The sequence below is a fragment of the Eimeria necatrix genome, genomic scaffold, assembly GCF_000499385.1.
Source record: "Eimeria necatrix Houghton genomic scaffold, Enh_scaff17, whole genome shotgun sequence".
NCBI classification, from domain to species: domain Eukaryota; phylum Apicomplexa; class Conoidasida; order Eucoccidiorida; family Eimeriidae; genus Eimeria; species Eimeria necatrix.
The window spans coordinates 63,574-82,051 of NW_013655030.1; the positions used below are offsets into that span (position 1 = coordinate 63,574).

The 18,478-nt window shown below is 50.8% G+C and overlaps 4 protein-coding genes across 4 annotated transcripts; 3 read left to right on the plus strand and 1 right to left on the minus strand.

Annotated features, from left to right (window-relative positions):
• Positions 1 to 349: 349 nt before the first annotated feature.
• Positions 350 to 6,893, plus strand: ENH_00022620 (DNA repair protein, putative; the record flags this gene model as incomplete). Its single annotated transcript, XM_013584552.1, has 10 exons — positions 350 to 806; positions 974 to 1,146; positions 1,321 to 1,740; positions 1,869 to 1,993; positions 2,156 to 3,739; positions 3,857 to 3,987; positions 4,078 to 4,247; positions 4,395 to 4,637; positions 4,853 to 6,108; positions 6,830 to 6,893. The coding sequence occupies 10 exons, from the start codon at positions 350 to 352 to the stop codon at positions 6,891 to 6,893; spliced, it is 4,623 nt and encodes a 1,540-aa protein (XP_013440006.1).
• Positions 6,894 to 9,754: 2,861 nt separating this feature from the next.
• Positions 9,755 to 14,533, plus strand: ENH_00022630 (Proteophosphoglycan ppg4, related; the record flags this gene model as incomplete). The annotated part of the gene is made up of 1 exon (XM_013584553.1): positions 9,755 to 14,533. The coding sequence occupies one exon, from the start codon at positions 9,755 to 9,757 to the stop codon at positions 14,531 to 14,533; it is 4,779 nt and encodes a 1,592-aa protein (XP_013440007.1).
• Positions 14,534 to 14,841: 308 nt separating this feature from the next.
• Positions 14,842 to 16,654, plus strand: ENH_00022640 (ulp1 protease family, C-terminal catalytic domain-containing protein, putative; the record flags this gene model as incomplete). Its single annotated transcript, XM_013584554.1, has 3 exons — positions 14,842 to 15,354; positions 15,554 to 16,419; positions 16,534 to 16,654. 3 exons carry the CDS (start codon positions 14,842 to 14,844, stop codon positions 16,652 to 16,654), a joined length of 1,500 nt encoding a protein of 499 aa, XP_013440008.1.
• A 397-nt stretch (positions 16,655 to 17,051) lies between these two features.
• On the minus strand, positions 17,052 to 18,440 carry ENH_00022650 (hypothetical protein, conserved; the record flags this gene model as incomplete). The annotated part of the gene is made up of 1 exon (XM_013584555.1): positions 17,052 to 18,440. The coding sequence occupies one exon, from the start codon at positions 18,438 to 18,440 to the stop codon at positions 17,052 to 17,054; it is 1,389 nt and encodes a 462-aa protein (XP_013440009.1).
• Between the last annotated feature and the right edge of the window lie 38 nt (positions 18,441 to 18,478).

The window sequence follows — 18,478 nt, forward strand, 5'->3', positions numbered from 1 at the left end:
CACCATGAGTGGGTCCCCTCCCAGAGCTGCTACCAGCGATATTCCTCGAAACGATCTGAACAGGAAATTCCGGAAATATATTTTCGTTGAGCCGATGCTTCTGCGAACTTATTATGCACTGCACTCCAGAGTAACGGCAGAATCATCACGTCCGTGTCTCCTTGCCTTGAAATGACGTACGCGTCGGCATACAATGGATGGCTTTCTGAACTTACACATAGTGGGATTCGATGTAAGGAGGAAATTGAAATTGTTCAAGGTCGAGAGTCGCCCATGGAATGACGACGCGATGCTTGCACAGTGCATTTTCCTCTGCTAGACCGAATTGTGTCACAAGGTTCCATCTGCAATGCGACACCCGCACTTAGATGGAGGGCAATCGCCAGTCCAGAATGACAAGGCGGCGTGTTTCTCCGCTCTTGTACGATGTAGTGTCGAGGAGGCAGAACAATGGCTCTCTCGCAGCTGCGGCTCCATGGAAGCAGCTTTGGATGAATATCTCACCAGACAGAGATCTTTGAAGCGACAGAAGGCATCTTCAGACTCACCACGCCCAGAGGGCCTCCCAGAGTTTGCGTCGCGAAGAGATGAACATATCACCCAGAATCAATTAAAGGCCGGGACGCCGAAAGCTGAAGCCTTTAGTAAGAGAAATATGAACTCGGCTTTGAGAAACGGAGCTGCATCAAGTCCTGAAGCAGCTACTCGAAGCCAAGTAGTTGTGATAGACCTAGCCAATGAAACGGAAGATGAGGATGCAACAGCAGCTGATGAACCTCTCAGATGCAGTCCGAGCGCCTCGCCTGGTGAGGTACTTTTTTGAGCGAGATGCCGTGGGAAATGGAAAGGAATAAGAATAAAATAGATTTGCTGTTCGCTGACTCAGTGTTAATGATATGCATGAGACTATTGGTAGGTATTTTTGGCCCGCTGCGCCTAAAGTGCACAATTTGTTGATGTTCTCCCTGCGCAGGCAAGTCGGAGAGGAAAAACTACGACATTGCTAACTTGGCACCGTCTGTTTCCTTCAATGAGCATCTCGCCCCTGATGTTAACAGTCTTCCTAGCGATTTTTCGTTCTTTTTGGGGGAATGTGTGGCGAGCGGCACAGTCACGAGTGGCACAATCAGCAAGCTGAGCCTCACAGTGAGCCCTTGGATCGTTTAACAGATTTTCCTTCCCACACATGCATATTGAAGCAGAAGTTTCTCTTCACTCTTCGCAGTGATGGCAGCAAACTGAAGAGACCAACAACGGCTCCACTCGATTATTATTTGGGCTGAACAAGACAGGCAGCATGCCGATGCTCTTTTGTGTCAGGACCCCTTGAGTTTGATGGTGGAGATGCGACTGCCACATACACAAAAAGTGGGGGCGCAACAAGCCTTCCGCAAGGTCAAAGCATCGAATAGAGGCTACAGAATTGTATATATACACCTTGACGACCCGGTCCTCCTGGAACACCAGAAACATCTGGTACAGCCGGAACTCCGCGCTCGAGACCCCCGGGTGTACCCACACACGGGAGCCCTTCCATCAGATGCATTGCAGGGACTTACAGGAGGATCAGGCTCTCGGGTATGTAGCCCGCTTGTGGGGCTAGATTTTCATAATCTGTTGTCTAGTATATCTGAGCAGACGACTTTCCTGCGCCTTCTGATCGACGGGCGGGAGGCTGCACGTTTTGACCGAGAAGTGGCCAGCTCCTTGGCCGCTTTGTTATTAGTGGGAGCCGTAAAAGTAAGGCTGTAATGCCACTGCATATGCTGGCCTGTGCTGTTGTTCCTTCTGTAAATTCCGTTTATCATCAGTACATATGGGGACAGGAGACACTGGTTAACTGTTGACCTGTTTGTGGGACCCTTCAGGCCAATGTGTGCTGGCTGCCAGACAGACTTCCTCCCCGCCGCCTCGCAGTTAACAGCAGTATTGCTGTTCGAATGACTGTGCAGATGACCGTGCAGGCACTACGTCTGAGTGCGCTTATGCAAAGGTACTAATGGCTGTAGATTCCATCTTCCTGGCTATAGAGGCCTCCCATTGCACTTCGTAGTTCGCAGGAGCCTCTCGTGTACACATCTTCAGTTAAGCTCATCGCTTAGTCTTCAGTGGAGGAATAAGGTGGCTTTGTCACGTTTCTGTTCTCTCGGCGCAGAGGAGATTCATGCCTAAATCAAGTTCTCTTCCCAGCTCTTATGGGACAGGCACTTTCGGCACTCATACGACTTGTGGACTTGCAGCCTGTAGGCGCCTCTCCAACACCTCGAGAAAATGAAACAAAGGCAACTGTTGGTCCTACCGAAGACATGAAGCTCAGCGCGATTCTGGGAGATATCAGAGCACGCAGGAGAACCCGAGAACCTTGCCAAGGCGAAAGCGACACAGAAGAAGCAACAGAAAGCTGTATGGAAAATACCTCCTATGCAGCTGCGCAGGCGGAAGAGGGATGCGAGCAGAGCCATCAGGGCATCATGCTTGACAGTGATGACGATGAAGCTGCGGAGAAAAGCGGTGTCCTCTGCCAGTTGGTTTTGGGAGAGGGGGCCGTGGAAGATCACAAGCACCGTGAGAGAAAGCGTATACCCTGTCTGGGTGCTCTGTACCCTCCAGCGAGTGTTTTTGTTTCCCGTCTTCGCCCATATCAAGCCCAGGGCCTTTGGTGGATGCTGCGGTGCGAATCTGAGCAAAGCATCGACCTGGAAGATTCACAGGAAGAGCTTGACCCTCTGTGGAGGAAGTACATCCTTCCTTCCCGTACCGCCCATCAGCTTGCCGATGACTCAGTACAATGTGACCACCCGTTGCCCATGGTAACTACACGGCTCTCGAAAACTGCGGCTGTGTTCGTTCCGCGGTATCTTTACGTGAACACAAGCTCAGGCCTTGTTTCAATAGAGAAACCCAACACGACGGGTCGAGTGAAAGGTGGTATCCTAGCTGATTGCATGGGCTTAGGAAAGACTGTGCAGGTCCTTGCCCTCATTGCCGTCAGCTTGTTTCAAGAGAGAGACCCTAGGGGTGCTGCTGCATGGTTAGCAACATCAACATGCAATGCACGTGAAGAGGAAAGGCCGTCTTCGAAATCAGGCCATGCAAATCCCGTGAGAAGCCCAATTGAGCCCTCAGAAATTCAAACTGCGGGATCAGATACATCTCCAGCGTCGCCGCCTTTAGTGTGCAACGACTCCTTGGTCACTCCATCACCGGTCTCTGTAAGTTCTGACGGAGACATTGGAGGCAACAGTACAGATGAGCCTGCTACAAAGTTGAAGCGAAACAGTTTGCTGGCTCCGAATCCTCTAGTTTTGCAGCGCACGCTGAGGCGAGATAAAGAAAAACTGCTGCAGGGAGGGACGCTCATAGTCGTGCCTTTGTCGCTTATTGGGCAATGGCATTCAGAGGTGGAGAGGCACCTGGCAAGAGGAGTGGCGACAGTGTTGCAGTACTACGGCCCAGCTCGTCCACGCGATCCGAAAGTGCTTGCTGCACACACAATTGTTCTGACCAGCTACCAGACATTGGCTTCGGACTTTCGTCACCTAGCGAAACGCGCGTTTGTAGAGATGGCAGATAGGGATGGTGGTCCACAGGCAGCTTTGAAATCGGATTCAGGATGCGTTGCAGCGAGCCCCATAGCAAGCATCCGTTTTCGGCGGGTGATTCTGGACGAGGGTCACGCGATAAAGAACACGGCTTCTCTGGTCAACCGTGCATGCAATGCTGTCAAGGCGGATTCACGGTGACGCACCACAGTTGCCCCTGCAATGTGTCGGCTAGTTCGCATCAACTCAAAGACAACTCCTTAGCAACGCCACATGCGATTCTTCTGATTGTGAGGCCCATTGGTGTTTTTCAGTTGGATACTTACCGGGACACCACTGCAAAATGATCTTTGGGACGCTTTTGCCCTCGTTCAGTTCCTCCGTGTTTCTCCTATGGGCGACCGGCGTTGGTGGGAGGCGAAAGTGACTCAACCAATGGAAAAAGGTGTGACGATGCGTCTGGCAGACTGCGATACAGCGAATGGCCCGTCATACGTTATGCTAATGTTGGTAGGTGGCTTATGCTTTGCTGCAGGGATGGTGCGAGCGGCAATTGATACAGTGCGCAGCACCTTAGTTCCTTTGATGCTCCGACGGCAAGGAGATCAGGCAGGGGAAGATGGGAAACCACTTTTACCGCTCCCTCCGCTTACGGTTCATACATTTAAACTGCAACTTACCTATGAAGAGCGTCTTTTTTACCAGGTCGGTGGGCCTTCTCAGTGCTAGCTTCATCGCACTTCTAGTTTTTGCAATCGAAGGCTGTGTATGCAATTCGCAATCATGACTTCATTCTTGCTACGGGACTCCAGAGCGCTGACGCTAAATTGTTGGGCGTGCTCGTGTGGCCAGACTGTTTTCGAAGACACGAAGGCAAAGTTTGATCAGCTTGTGCAGAGTGGACAAGTCCTGCAGCATTACACGCATGTCCTCCAATTCCTCCTAAGACTGCGCCAGGCATGCAATCATCCGTTGCTTCCATCTTATCGTGAAGAACAACGACGCCAGCAGTTTATTGACACGGTACTCCCCGTTCAAGGAACTTCGGCATACCGCAGCAAAGACACTTTAACCGGACAGCCTCACATACCTTCGGTGAGACTGAACACGTTCCAGTTGTCGTGCGCTGACATAATTACTGTATAGGTATAACAATGTACAACGAAAGGTACTAGTTATTTTGAGTGTACGCTGAGTCAGCCACATTTGTTGCACGTCCTTGGATTTGCTTTCAAAGCGCTAGCTGCCACGCTTCAAAGGGCAATTTCTCTGTTTTTGCGCTGATTTGGTCTTGCCTTGGTACGTCACAGTCCTCCTATTCTTGTTCTGATCCGGTTTTAAGGAGGTACATTCAAGATGCCTTGGACGGCAAACTGGAAAATTGTCCGGTCTGCCATGAGCCGCCACGCGACGCAGTGGTGCTAACAACATGCTGGCATTTGCTATGTGTCAGCTGTCTGTCACTGCTGGAGAAAAGCAGCGACGGCACACCAGCTGCGTGCCCAACATGCAACAAGAAGTTTCTTAATCAGAACATCCGGCTGCTGCCAGCAGGGTCAAATGCCACTGTACAGAGGTGGAAGCAGGTCGTCCTAAGGAAGCATCGTGAGTTGATCGCAGCTGCTGAAGCTAAAAAGGTACCTAAAAACGACAGGAAGGAAGTTCAATCATCAGACGGGTCACATCTGAAACGGGGAATGTGTTTAGCACGTACTGCGTCTGGAGCGTTCCCTGTGGAAAGCCTGGACACGGCTTCAAAGGCACTTCGTGGAAAACCTGAAGAGCTTTTTCAGGATGTCCCTGACGATGCCTTCTTCTTTAGCACAAAAATACGGCTGCTTCTAGCGCTGCTTGAGGCTGATGTTGCGGCGGGAAGGTCCTGCGTCATTTTTTCTCAGTGGACATCAATGCTTGACCTCCTAGAGATGGCATTTGCACGTGCAGAGGCCGTTCGCGCCATTTCGCAAACTCATTTGTCGAATACCACAACAGAGGTGGACGCGGATGATGATGTTATTGAGATGGGTGTCACCTTCACGAGGACAGGGCCAGCAAAAACCGAAATTGGCGGCCTCCACACTAAGAAAGAAGGCGCACGTTTGGGATGCAAGCCTGAAGCTAGACGAAATGTTTCAGCCAACCGGTTGTACAACTACCGTCGAATTGATGGAACACTAGGCCTGGAGGCAAGACAGCGCGCAGTCAAGTGGTTCTTAGGTGGTGAGTCACCTCTGGGGACTACTGAGGACACGTCTACTGCAGATTTAACCGAGACTGAAGAGGGACCGTTTATGGGTCAATGCAGTCTGAAGCCCTTCAATTGCATGAACGGCTCAGCTGAGGCTTCACTTCGCGTAGCCACTCCTGCGTCATCCCGACGTGGCACTGAGAGAGCCTTGGGAGCCCAGACTGATTCTTCTTCCCCTCCAGGGCACGGAAAGATACTCTTGTTGTCTTTAAAGACAGGAAACGTAGGACTTAACCTTGTCAAAGCAACTCGCTGCTACATTGTCGATGGTTGGTGGAATCCTCAAGTGGAAAAACAGGCAATGCGGCGCCTCTGGCGGTATGGACAGGCAAGCTGCCTTCTCACATCTAGTCTTTTTAGCCTGCACATCGTCTTGCTTTAATAGTTTAAGTCTGCGCACCAGTTAGTTCAACATGGTGTACAATTTTGCTCCATGCGTCTAGATGCGAACTACGAGCTTCTCTTCCACAGTATCGGTGTGCGTCATCCTCTTGGTAAGCTGCCTTTTGGTACACGCGCTCGTGTGTTGTCAGGATCAACCTGTTTCAGTGTTTCGTTTTGTCTGTGCCCGGACGGTGGAGGAACGAATGGAAGAACTTATCGAGTGGAAAGGTCGCCTGTCACGTAGCACGCTCCGCTCTGGTGATGTGGAATGCTCGGCAGATATAGAAAGCGGAGATGAAGATAGCAGGCGAAGAGGAAGACTATCGCTACAGGATCTTAAAAAGCTTTTTGAAGGTTGGGATGCAGATTTGGCTATTCCCGAAGCCCCCTGCTATTAACATTTTGTCGTCCGCACATTCGGCAAACTCCTCTACAGATGCGTATCTCTGGGGTTTTTGCCGTTCAACCAGATGTTTTTAGCATGCTTTTAGGTCCTTCAAGGACTGAGTACTTCTCTCTGAGCATTCGGATGCTTCACGGTTAGCATTTCGGCAACTGTGGCGTACTTTACCTTCGCAAAGGCGTCACAAGCTAGCAAGCTAGTTACTGTGTAGTCCAGTACTTGCTTGATTTTAAGTGTTTGGCTACTGTGCAGAACCGTCCACGACTTGTTTCCTGTACTGGACAGACCTCCTGCTGCACATGAATTCGTTGTTTAAAATGCTATCCTCACGCAAGCAACGATCGAAGCAGATTCTTTAACAAGCAGCCAGCTCTGGAGAGAGCGCAAATTGCTTTGGCGCTTGGGGGAGATACTTGGGAAGGGCCACTCTACTTCGTGTTTTGTGTATTGTTGCTGATGCACAAGAGAATCTTCTCGAAATTTCGTGCAAGAACAAACTCTAGCAGAGTATACTTCCCATCAAGAGTTCAGTTGACTGCAGCAAATGAGGCGCCACTACGTCATTACAGAATAGGGTCAACAAGCTACCAATTGGGATATACAAAGGCAGTAGAGCAACGCTGCTCTCTGAGACGAAGGCAAATTCATCCTAAAGAAGTTTAGGCTACAGTCGAATGCAATGCTTTCACACTTCATTGGGCATCAGTACAGGCAATGTTCATGAAACGATGGTCTTAATGGACATTGTATGGGGTCGTTGGGAGTGAGATGGCGACGATAGGAAACTGGTTGGTCCTGCAAGCACCCATATATTTCTCTTATATTTCTCTTGACGATTGCGCCTTGCATTTCTAAGCAAAACCTTTTTTAGGGTTCAACTGCTAATGGCTCATTCATAAGAGCTAAAGTGTATTCAAAGGTTCCTTTTTATAGAGATAACCATGGTAGTTGTTTGGTTGATACATGCGAAGGGCTTTAATAGTTGTATGGCTAATACGTGCTCAAGGCTATCCCTAGGAGGGGCTCTTTTTATTAAACACAAAATTATCCAGCATATGTAGGGTCTTGGTGATTATATCGGCCAAGCGGATAGCAGGTGGCTCTGTAGTGACCCGTGATGGATCGCTCAGGTTGCTGGTTACTGGCCCATCAGCCATCGACGGTAACGTATTGGCCTCCTGTGGAGCTTGCGGGTAACGGCGAAGCAGGGGCCAACTGCGGTGAGGAAGCGTGGAAAACGGCTGCCACATCTAAGGAAGTCAGCAGGAGAGCAAATTACCTCATGAACACAGCTTCGAGGTAGTGACGAGAGATAACAATACTTCTATGCTTTGTAACGAAAATAATGGAAAGGAAGAACACTTCCTGAGTAGCAGTTCGAGTGGAAGTCGAGTAGCAAAAGCTGCAGTAATTGAGGCTCCTACAGAGTACATTAGATTCGTTGCAGTTAAACAATGTCGTAGTTTGACTTCTATCGTGCTCATCCGGCACCACTCGTACGAATGGGCACCTGATTTGCCCTCGGCTTAATTCCAGAAGCCGTCGGCGCCTAACTCCATGTGATGCTATTCATGAACTTCTATGTTGCGAAAAGTGGAGCGTTTCAAGCGGTATTGTCTCCCTGAATATTGCAGCAAAAATAAGTAGTTTGGTCTTCGGTTCTACTTCATTGGTTTGTAGGTCCAAGGCACTGTGCGATATTTGGATGCAGCCATTTGTAACTGTCACTGTAGAAATTCTTAAAATAGCCAAGCAAGAGCGACTACGAAAGCACTTGCCAAGAACAACTTTATCAATCACGAACGGCAGTAGGGGGAATGAAGAATATTATTTACTGTGGAGCAGTGAGTGGGTAGTTGTCATTTCTCATGTTTGCTCTCCGTGGGCAAACACGCGTTAGCTTCTCATTCTATCGCTTCATCACGGTCTTCCTCCTAGCGGTGTGTTACGGGGATGCTGGTATATCACGGTGAGGCCATTGGGCGTTCCTCGCTAAAACTACCTACACACAAGTGACCCCGGCTTACAGCTGACGACTTCAGTTTGAGACGAAATACTTCCTCTGTGGAACGATGGAATTACTGTACCTCACACTGAGCAGCTACTTACATATTCAAGCCACAAAAGGCTCTCTTAAGCTCCGCAAGTTCGTACCTGGTGCGGCAGGCCGCAAACAATATACTAAATTTTCCCTGCAAAATTTTGGAGAGTCGGCATTCCGGAACAGGAAGTTTCTTAATTGGCAGCAACTGCGATCTACAGCCACTAGAAAACGCGGTGGACAACCCGTACTCGGGGAAGGGTGGCTGCTGTCCCAGTGCAACGCGTATCCACTTGATTGGCTACTCAGGAGGGTTGAAACTGGTCACGCACCAATTCTAGAACGGGAGGAACCTTTAGAGAGCGCTACAATAAATAATGTAGTATCCGCTGATGGGTAACTTACTTACGGGGTTATTCCTGAATCTAGGTGTTGCGTGTGTGCAATCTTGGGAATTAATTGCGGGGTTATTCAGCCATAATTTGTTCTATTTTTAAAAATGTCGATGAGTGGCTTAGTATGCTGCATGCATGATTTTTCCTGTTGATATGGAACCATATGCATTTTGCAGGCTTCCTGGGGCCACTGTTGAGGCCCCAGCCCACAGCCACTCTTCGGGCTTCGAGCCTGCAAGCTGCTGCCGCTAACGGGTATCCCTTAAAGTTTAATACACTTCAGTTTGTATTTTGAAGTGTGCACATTTCTCTTATTGTACTCTATGTGCCACTGTCTTTAGGGGCCTCTATCTTTTGGTGCCTGCTCGGGCAAGACCTGCAAATGACCAATATCCAGCGGGCGAAAATATCACGAAACAGAGCTTTACATGGGAGCAGCTGGAGCTTCTTAAATGTGTCCATCGCTTCTCTCGAACCTCGACATTCCAAAGTGCCCTCTGCAACAGCGGCGCCGGCGGCTTCTGGTGTCGCCACGTTTACGAATCTGACTTCAATGGGAAAGCTCATAGTTTTCTCCGACAAAGGGGGGGACAGCTGTGCATAGCAGTGGAAGGGGGAAAACGGATTCAGCGTATTCCCCACCTCCACAGGGGAAGACATGGGGCGACCACTGCTTCTGCCGAGGATTCTCTACCGCTGCAGCTGCTGTATTCGAGATTCCAGCTGGAAGACAAATGAGCTATGGAATCGAACCAGCTACTCCCCTTGAATTCCCTAAAGAACTACTCTGGAGAAGTTCAACGAGAGGATTTACTTCGCCGCAGCCGACACTCAGGTTTGGTTGCCGGTCTCAACAGGGCTGTCCCGCAGTGCGATGATGAAAAACAGTATTGTACGGAAGCACAGAAAAATCCGGAACCGTTTCAGGAACTGCACGTGCCGAGAAAGACCCCACTTACGCAGCAGATACGTTCCGACGGGAAATGCATTTCAGGGGTATTCTCTGGCATGGAAAGAGCCCCCGTGCGTGCTAGGCCGCTGAACTGCTTCCATTCCACACTGAAAAATAGGGCACTGAAGCCACCGCAGTGCTGCACATCTGAAAGCCATAATTTGGGGGAAACTTTCTCTGGAGGGCCAGAGCAGTCTACAAGAGATTGTACCGATCATGGGGATGAGAGCAGCATGCCAACATGCCACAACACTTCAGGACACGGAAGCTCAGGTTTTCAGGAAGTCAACAGGTCACGACTGACCCACTGTAGCCTCAGGGCAGACTCAAGAACACCAGAACGAGCACCAGTGGGCGCGCCATCGGCACAGCACTGCAGTGCCAACTTCAGCCCTAACAAAGTAGAAAAATCCCCCGCTAAGCCACAGCGCAACTCGGTCGTGGTAAGCTGCTCAGATGGGCCAAGCCGATTTCCATGTGGCAGAATGGCTGGATCATGTGATTCCTGTTCGCCTCTCCCTGCTGCTTCTGTCGGTCATTCCCTCGCAGCCGCTCAGGGGGTTGGATCTGTCGGCACCATCTCTTCAGCAGCAGTGCAGGATGTTCAAAGGCCATCAGCGATATCCGCTGGTGGCACTAGGAGAAGTGCAGAAGCGCCAACGCCAGCATCACCGCTTTCAACAGAAGCAGCTGTATGTGCAGTTCCATCGATTTGGCCATCTGCGCAGTCTGTTCCATCTGCAGGACCACCAGGTCCAAAGTCATCACCAACAGCAATAGCAGCAGTTTCGGCAGGCAATGGGCCGTCAAAGAGACCGTTTCTGCAGCCAGTTGGAATTATTAGCTCGCCAAGGGTAACGCGCAGGCAGGCTTCCGCTGCAGCGCTTGCAGAAGTGGTGCGAATCGAAGACTCCTCTGACGAGGAGGGGCCTTCTTCCTTGATAAATCGGTCTGGAAACCCGAGCGGTTCTCCAGAGGAGGAGCTTGAAAACTGCAAGCGAATTCCCCAAACTACAAATGGCGAGAGTGTCAACTATTCTCCATCTGGACCGCACCAAGGGGTTCGCGCTGACGCTTCGCAGGAAACGGCTGCTTTCATTTTATTGGCAGCTGCCCTGGTTGGAGAGGATGGGCATTGCTGTTTGCTTAATCCTGAAACCCTACGCAGGGCTGCAGTGGAGCACGCAGTTGTGCAACAACACGAGCAGCAGCCGTGTATTGGTAAAAATGCGTCAGCAACACCAACGAAGGAGAACGACACAACAGAGCATGCACCCCAGGGAGACGGCAGCCTCACAAACTGCCTCCTGGTACTGCAAGTACGTCGTGAAGAGGCCGTCGTTTCGCTCGATCTGTGGAGGCCTCTGCCTCAGCCCTATTCGCCCTCGGCAAATGAGCAGAAAAACGATTGCAGCCACTCGTATGGCGAGACAATTGCACTGCCTGTTCAAGACCGACTGGAGAGGCTTCTTAACTTTCCCCAGCAGTCTATCTCCTTTTTAAAATGCCTGAAACTCTACGCTGGGACTTCTTGCCCAAGCTTCCTAAACATTGGACAGGGGGACAAGCAAGAAGGCTCGTGCAGATGCGCCTGTAGCAGTAGGAAGATTCGTCTCTGCCCTAACAAAAGCAGTAGTAAGTCTAGAGCAAGCCACGATGCGAAAGCAAAAGACAGGAGGCATACAAGAACATGCGCAAGGGAAGAAAATCCTCAGGAGAAGCATTTCGGCGAGGATTTTCCCAGAAACCGCAAGCCGTTTGTCCTCACTGGTGACACGGACGCGACGAATGTTCTTGCGCCAGATACGTTTAGTTCACCCGCTCGGGATGGTGCTGCTTCTGCTTCTCCCGGTGAATCACTTACTGACATGATGCAGCCTGCTCAATTGGCAGCTGGAGATCCATCTGCTACTAGAGGCTATCCGGATGCTACCACTACCGCAAGGACTGCTACCGGAATGGAAGCCACAGAATATAGAGAATCCAAAACGAGCAGTGAAGTTAGTTACAGAAGCTGTGATGATCGAGAAGCCACGGGAAAGGCAATCAGTAGTGGAACTGCTAGTGAGGAGCACAGACGACGAACCAAGAATAGAACCAACGACAAGCGAACAAAATCGGCCAACGATAGTAAAAAGAGCCAGAAGAGCAGAAGGGATCATGGAAGCTCTAGAAGAGAGGGACACTCTAGAAGATCAAGATCACCAAGGGGTGTTGCGACTGCCAAGACTAAATCGCAGCTTCCCCACTCCAGCCAAAAAGTATCAGCTGAGGAAAACAAGAAAGATGGGCATTTCGTCACTCCGCGGAATGCTCTCATTGTGACGGATGGGAAGCCTTTTCTAGGAGCGGAGCTCACTACAGGAGACGCCGAGCTGACACGCTTGAAGACGCACAAGCCGGCACAAGGCGATGCTGAGGTGGACTCCTGCAAGATGAAGGGAGACAAAGACAGTCGCAACAGTAGTGCCAACTTGCGCGTCACTAGTGTCACCTGTAAGAGTAACAGCAAGAAACGGCGGCAGCATTCGAGCAACGGGTCTGTCAAATCCAGCGCCTCTTGTTCCCTTGCCATCAACGAATGTAAAGAGTGCCACACAACGGGAGAAAAAGCGCCAAAAGAGCATCAACCAAGCAAAGAATTGCCCGGCGCGGGAACTTCGGCTTCCAAATCAAAGTGTTATTGCAGCCACGTATTCGACTGCAGGAAATGCCACAAGGCGTGCGCCCGTTGCATTTCCGCTGGAGCCACCCCTCACGTTCCTGTTCTCTATTTAGAACTTTGCAGTTCTGGTACACGGAGTCTGTACTGCAGTGAAATACTGCAAAGGGCATTGGAGCTCGACAGCGGACAGGCCTCTTGTGTTGCGTCGTCCGTCGAAAAAGGGCAACCTAGCGCAGAAGGTGCGCATGCGGTGGCATGTAGTGGCGGCGTCCCTGCTGTGTTGCCCACGGCCCACAGCACCGGCTCTAGATGTTGGAACCCTCATGCGGACGGTGGAAGAGGTGGGAGTAGCACCAGCAGCAAGAGTGGGGAAACGAGCAGCATTAGCAGCAGTGCTAGCAGCTCCACCTGCAGAGCCACCACTGCGTGTGCCGTCGATTGCAACAAAGAGGACAGCCGCCATCGTCGGTCATCGAGAAAGCTTCACGAGGTAAAGGACTGTGAGGCTGATAGCCGGCACCGGGCATCCAGCGGTGTCAAGCACAGCTCCGGATTATCATCCAGAACGAAGAGGGAGTGCAATAGCAGCTCACGGCGCGGCCACAAGTGCAGCAAAAGGCAGAAGAGACGACGGCATGGGCACTCACCAACATCTGAAACAGTAGTGGATGAGACATTCGAAAAGCTTTTGAGTTGCTCAGCGAACCAATCCGTGCTGGCGTGTAGCATCTGCCTCGATTGCTGCACAACCGGCTGCTGTAGTAATTCCACAACGAAGTCGCTTCTTGGCGCTTCCACTGTTGCCAAAGATACCAACAAAAACAAAGCCAGTGTGAAGCTTACAGCTGCCGGCGCCACCACTTTGGGAGCTGCTATTCAAGAGACCAGCAAAGGGTCCTTGCTGAAGGCAGAGGGGCCCTCCGTGGAAAAACAGACGACTGGAGATTTGTTAAGGGAGCCAATCGAGCAGCTTCCACAAAGAAAGGGCCCTTGGTTGCTCATATGTGTAGGTCCGTCACTGCAAGCTGCCCCCGCAAAAGAAAGCTTAAGTTCAACCTATGAGGGCAGAAAAGGCGCCCCTACTGAGCCGCATTCTGCGCAGAGTGACATGAAAGTGTCAGGTCCTGCAGGAAGCGGGGCCCACGGCAGCAGCACAGAGATAAAATTATTTGAAAGCGAATATCCTAGTGGCTGCAGGGGTGATTTGGAGTCGCTGTATAAGGTTATTCTTCCCTCAGACGTAGCAGCTCCCCCACTATATAATCTTGGAGGTCTAGAGTCAGCTGGCGATCCCGTGGACGTCGGAAATCTCTCCATGTTTTTTGCGAACTGCATTAGAAAACAGTCCGGCTCTCACGATCATGAAGACGACGCGCATTTCAAAGGGAATCGTTCCCAGAGAGTAACAGAACTTGTCCTTCGCATCTCAGAGGTGTTGCATGAGTTCGTCTTGAGGAGTATTGGGCCATGGAAAGCTATGCGCAGGAGCAGAAGCGCTATCTACAGCCTATCCTTAGAGGCTCTGGTGTCCTCGTGGAGAGCTAGGGATTTTCGGACGACTGAACATTTTTCGGAGCAGGGAGAGCGGGTAGACAGGAGGCATTTGCAGTCTGGGTCTGCTGCAGGCTTGGAGCCCAGTAGATCTGCGCCTTGCAAGGCAAATATTACGGGAGAAGTTTTCGCAGGACGAGCAGGCAAACGACTAGCAACAGCGGTCACCTCACCAGCCTTTGACTTACTTCTGGATGACAAGACTTTGCGGCGCCTTAGTGATAAGGAGTTCCTGGACGATACCATAATTGACTTTTGCCTTGGATTCATCGTTAACCATGTACGCTTGCACTTTTTCTTCTTAATTGAGTTGGCCAAGGAGACCGACTGCCATGTGCATGTGCTTTGTTAAACTTTAAAGTTGATCGCCTGGTGCGCTGGCATCAATTGCCACCTGTTGTGTGCCCCTACCCGCTCTTATGTCGAAGTTTTGCACTTGGCTGTCCTTTTGGGGCGTACGAGCAGGCGCTTCACATTTTGCCTTCCTGCTTTCCGCAGTTTCACGATATCTGTGCCCAACCATTTGTCGTGTGCTCCTCCTTGTTACACACACAGTTGTTACAGTCGTTACTTTGTTCCTGTTGTGTACGGTTGCAGATTTTGACGCCTCAGGAGAGGGTTCGTGTGCACATTTGCAATACTTTCTTTCTCTCCGCGCTCATGGGACAGAGATGTGAAATCGAGGCGCACAGCCGTCTGACTAGGTGGCTCAAAAAAGAAGTCACTCCCCTTCCGCGGAAGGACTTCATTTTTATTCCCGTTCATCACAAGCACCAGCACTGGAGCTTGGCGGTCGTCGTTTGTCCCTGGCGGGCTCTCAACCCAACGCAAAAGAGCGGAGGAGAGAAGGCTGTTAGGTCAGCTGCTGTAACTGTAAAGTGTAAGCCTGAAGCTAACAGGTCTGTAAGAAATTTCCAGCTGTCTTTCTCACCGGGCATGCATGCGCAGCAGGCTGGCGTAGAAAGGCCCGTCAGCAGTGCCCTAGCAGAAAAACTTGCACCACCGCCCGTTGTACAGCACCAAGCGGTCGAGTTACCTACCCCGTTAAAGACTCAGGGCCCTCACACACACAGAGGATGTCGCGCGAAGGCTCGACTGTTTTACGTTGACTCCATGGGCCTACGTAGCGTGTTTGATCGCAGTCGAGGCCGATTAAAGAGATTTTTACGACACGTAAGAAGAGACAGCCTAAGATAGTGACGACAGCATTCTCGCGGGATGAATGTGGAGGAGCGTGCACTTCGTCGCATCACCATCCAGGTTCATTTTGTTAAGTAGTGAAAACTGCTGAGTTTTCTGTAGGCTTTGCTACCCAGAGCTTGGGATGAGGTGACACCCAAGCTATGCTCTTTATGTGTTGAGTGTCCTGTAGGAATTCGAGCATCGCTGTGGGGGCGAGATGAACTGTGGGCAGGAGGTGGAATTATGCACAGAGAGCTGTTGTTGGCACGATGGCGTTAGCTGCACCTTGCACACTCCACGCCAACAGAATGGATATGACTGCGGCGTGTTTGTTGTTGAGTATGTTTATTTCCTGACGCGGAACCTCAACGCGATCGAGACGCTCCTGTTGGGACCGTCGCGCGATTTTCAGCCTCAGCAGCGCAGCTGTCGGGAGCAGACCCCCGACGCTACTGCTTCCTTTGTCCCTCATAACTGGTTTGTCCATCCTGGCACCAGAGTAGAGGCTGCGAACCACGGCAAAATGCTTGAGGCTACTCTAGGTTTCTACTGCCACTGCATGGACGTGGGGATCCCAAAGGAAATGCCCAGGGTTGTCAGCTCAGCTTCAGGGCTGGCTTCCAGTTTAAAAGTTCATTCAGCGGGGTTTGGGCAGATGCATACAGCGATGCACGGTTTTGCAGCCGCTGATACATCCAGGCAACAGGAATTGCGACAGCAGGCAGGTACTCGTCAATCACCACTGAACACTGCTCTGGCAGGTGCTTCCTTTGTTACTCGAACTCTCACCCCCCCGCCAGTAGAACTGGTTTGCCGTTCCATGATCCCCCCTGATGTGCCCCAGCTTCACGATGAAAAAGCTTCGGTAGGAGACGTCTGGAGGGCAAAGGATCAGTCCACCACATCAAAGCTGAGTTCAGCTGAGCCCGAATCGATGAGGCACTGGAAGGCGACTTTGGCATTTCAGGGCCCTCTTTGGGGTCCGCTAGCCCCTTCCATCAGCAAACGGCGGTCTGCACATACCAAATGGTTTTCACAGGCCCGTGTTACTGAAAGGTGAGATTGGAGAGCTTGAGCAGCTGCTTGGAGTTGATAGGGACCTTACTGTAAGGCATACGCTTGCACAGGGCGGAATATTTGGCTTGATTTGCGAGATTCTGCGTGTCGCAGGCGATCCCAGCTACACAAAATGCTCCTATTCATGCGGCAGAACGTCCTCTGGCAGGAGGATCCAAAGCTTGTTGCCCACCTAAAGTCTCTGTTTCTGGATATTGAGCGGTCTTGCCACTAAGTGCCAGTTTTGCGCAAATCTAGTTTCAAAGCATCTGTTTTGATTTCTTTTTGAAACAGCTTTTCTACCTAGTAGCTTCCTGTACCCTGCGTTGCTTCGTTACTTTAGCGGCAGCTCTTTCGTGTATGCATTCTCTACTAGCAATACAGTTTCGTGAGGCGGCTAGTAAAAATGTTTTTCAGCAATACCTAAGTGGAGAGTGTGGGGACATGACAATATTTTAAAGCCTGCTTGTTGGATACATCCACATGCAAGCCCAGAGGCAGTAGAGACATTGCTGCCGAACAACTCGCAGTGAAGCCTCACAACCGTTTCATAAAAACAGTGGAATCTCAAAACAATTAGCATTTTGTGGGTTTTCTTGTCTCATGAAGTATTATCTCGTCCCAGGAACGGATTAGGGGTAAAAAGGATGTCGCGTACATTCGTCATGAACGGACTTTTTAACGGTAGGAAGGAGCGCCCCTGGTTGTCCGGCAAAAAGCTCTTCGAGTTGACCTTCACCTTCCCAACGACTCCAGAAATGCGGCGTGGGAACGACAACTGAGACCCACGATTTAGGCATATATTGAGGAAGCATGCAGACAATATGAGGGTAACCGATGCATCCTATTCCCGCAGCCTGTCGCTGCATTTGAACGTGCTTCACTGCGAGCTCTTGAAAAGGTAAGTGTTGTGGCGAATGCCATCGCTGTGGCCATTGTTGCCACTGTGCAGCCCACTGTTGTGGCACTTGCTGTTGAGGCAGTTGCCCATCTACCAAGATGATTTGCACTGGGCTCTGTTGGTTGCTGTATCCAACCGGGCTATGTCGCTTTCGTAGAGAAGCACCGTGCAAACTTGAGCACTGGGCCTGCAAAGTGGTTACGCCAGGTCTCCACTGCCATGCTCTACTGCCTCCGAAACTGCGTTGGTTCACTGCACCGCATGTCGAAGCTGTGGCTGATGCACAAGAGTACTCGAGAACGCCCTGCCCAGGCTGGTAGGAGGCAGTACATGCCGATGCCTCAGTGCTATGAGTTGAAGATCCCGACGTAACTATTTCCGCAACTGGGATTTTACCTTCTGTTGTGTCAACAAAAGAGGAGTCGGTCTTTCCATCTATCCTTTCTTGCTTACGCTCCGAGCAAAGTTTAGACAAACAGCTCATTTGGAAGATCTTACATTCTGGCTGCTGCAACTTCGTTTGTACCTGAGTCCCGCTAACTTCCATTCTCACGAGCGACGACGAAGCCTCTTCAGAGGGATTGAGTCCTACCGACGGTATGCTGGCGGTGCTTTGCATCATCCCAAGGGCAGCCTGCTCTTGCTGTTGCTGGGGAGGGAGTCGTGTAGAATATGCTTTAATGCGAGAGTTTAGCTCAATACACTTGCTACTCGAAAGTCTCTTTTCCCTGTGTCCTTTTCTGTTTATGGCGGAAAGTTCTGAGGAACGCATGGCTTTTAAACCTTGCTGCCGAGTTTCTGTGCCTTCACGGAAATACAACCAGCTGGGGGCTACTTCGCCTCGGCAGCATGAGTTCTGTGAAGCACGCCAATTTTGAGTGGGAGGTGCTGCTTCTGTGTATACTAGCTTTTCAATCCCTTCGGCGTGACTAGCGTGTCGTGGGTGAGTACAAGGCGGTCCTCGGCATGTCGATGTGCATGCAGAACGGATACTTTTTTCTCCCGATTGTGTCTCCTTCACAACTAGGTGTTCGAGTTTCTCAACAGCCAGCGTTTCCGTAGGGAACATGGTGCAGCATAGCCCCGTTTTCCGAGATAGAATGGCATCTAGTCTTTCCATTTGATGTTGCAGCTCTCTCTGTAAATGGAGGGCCTCTC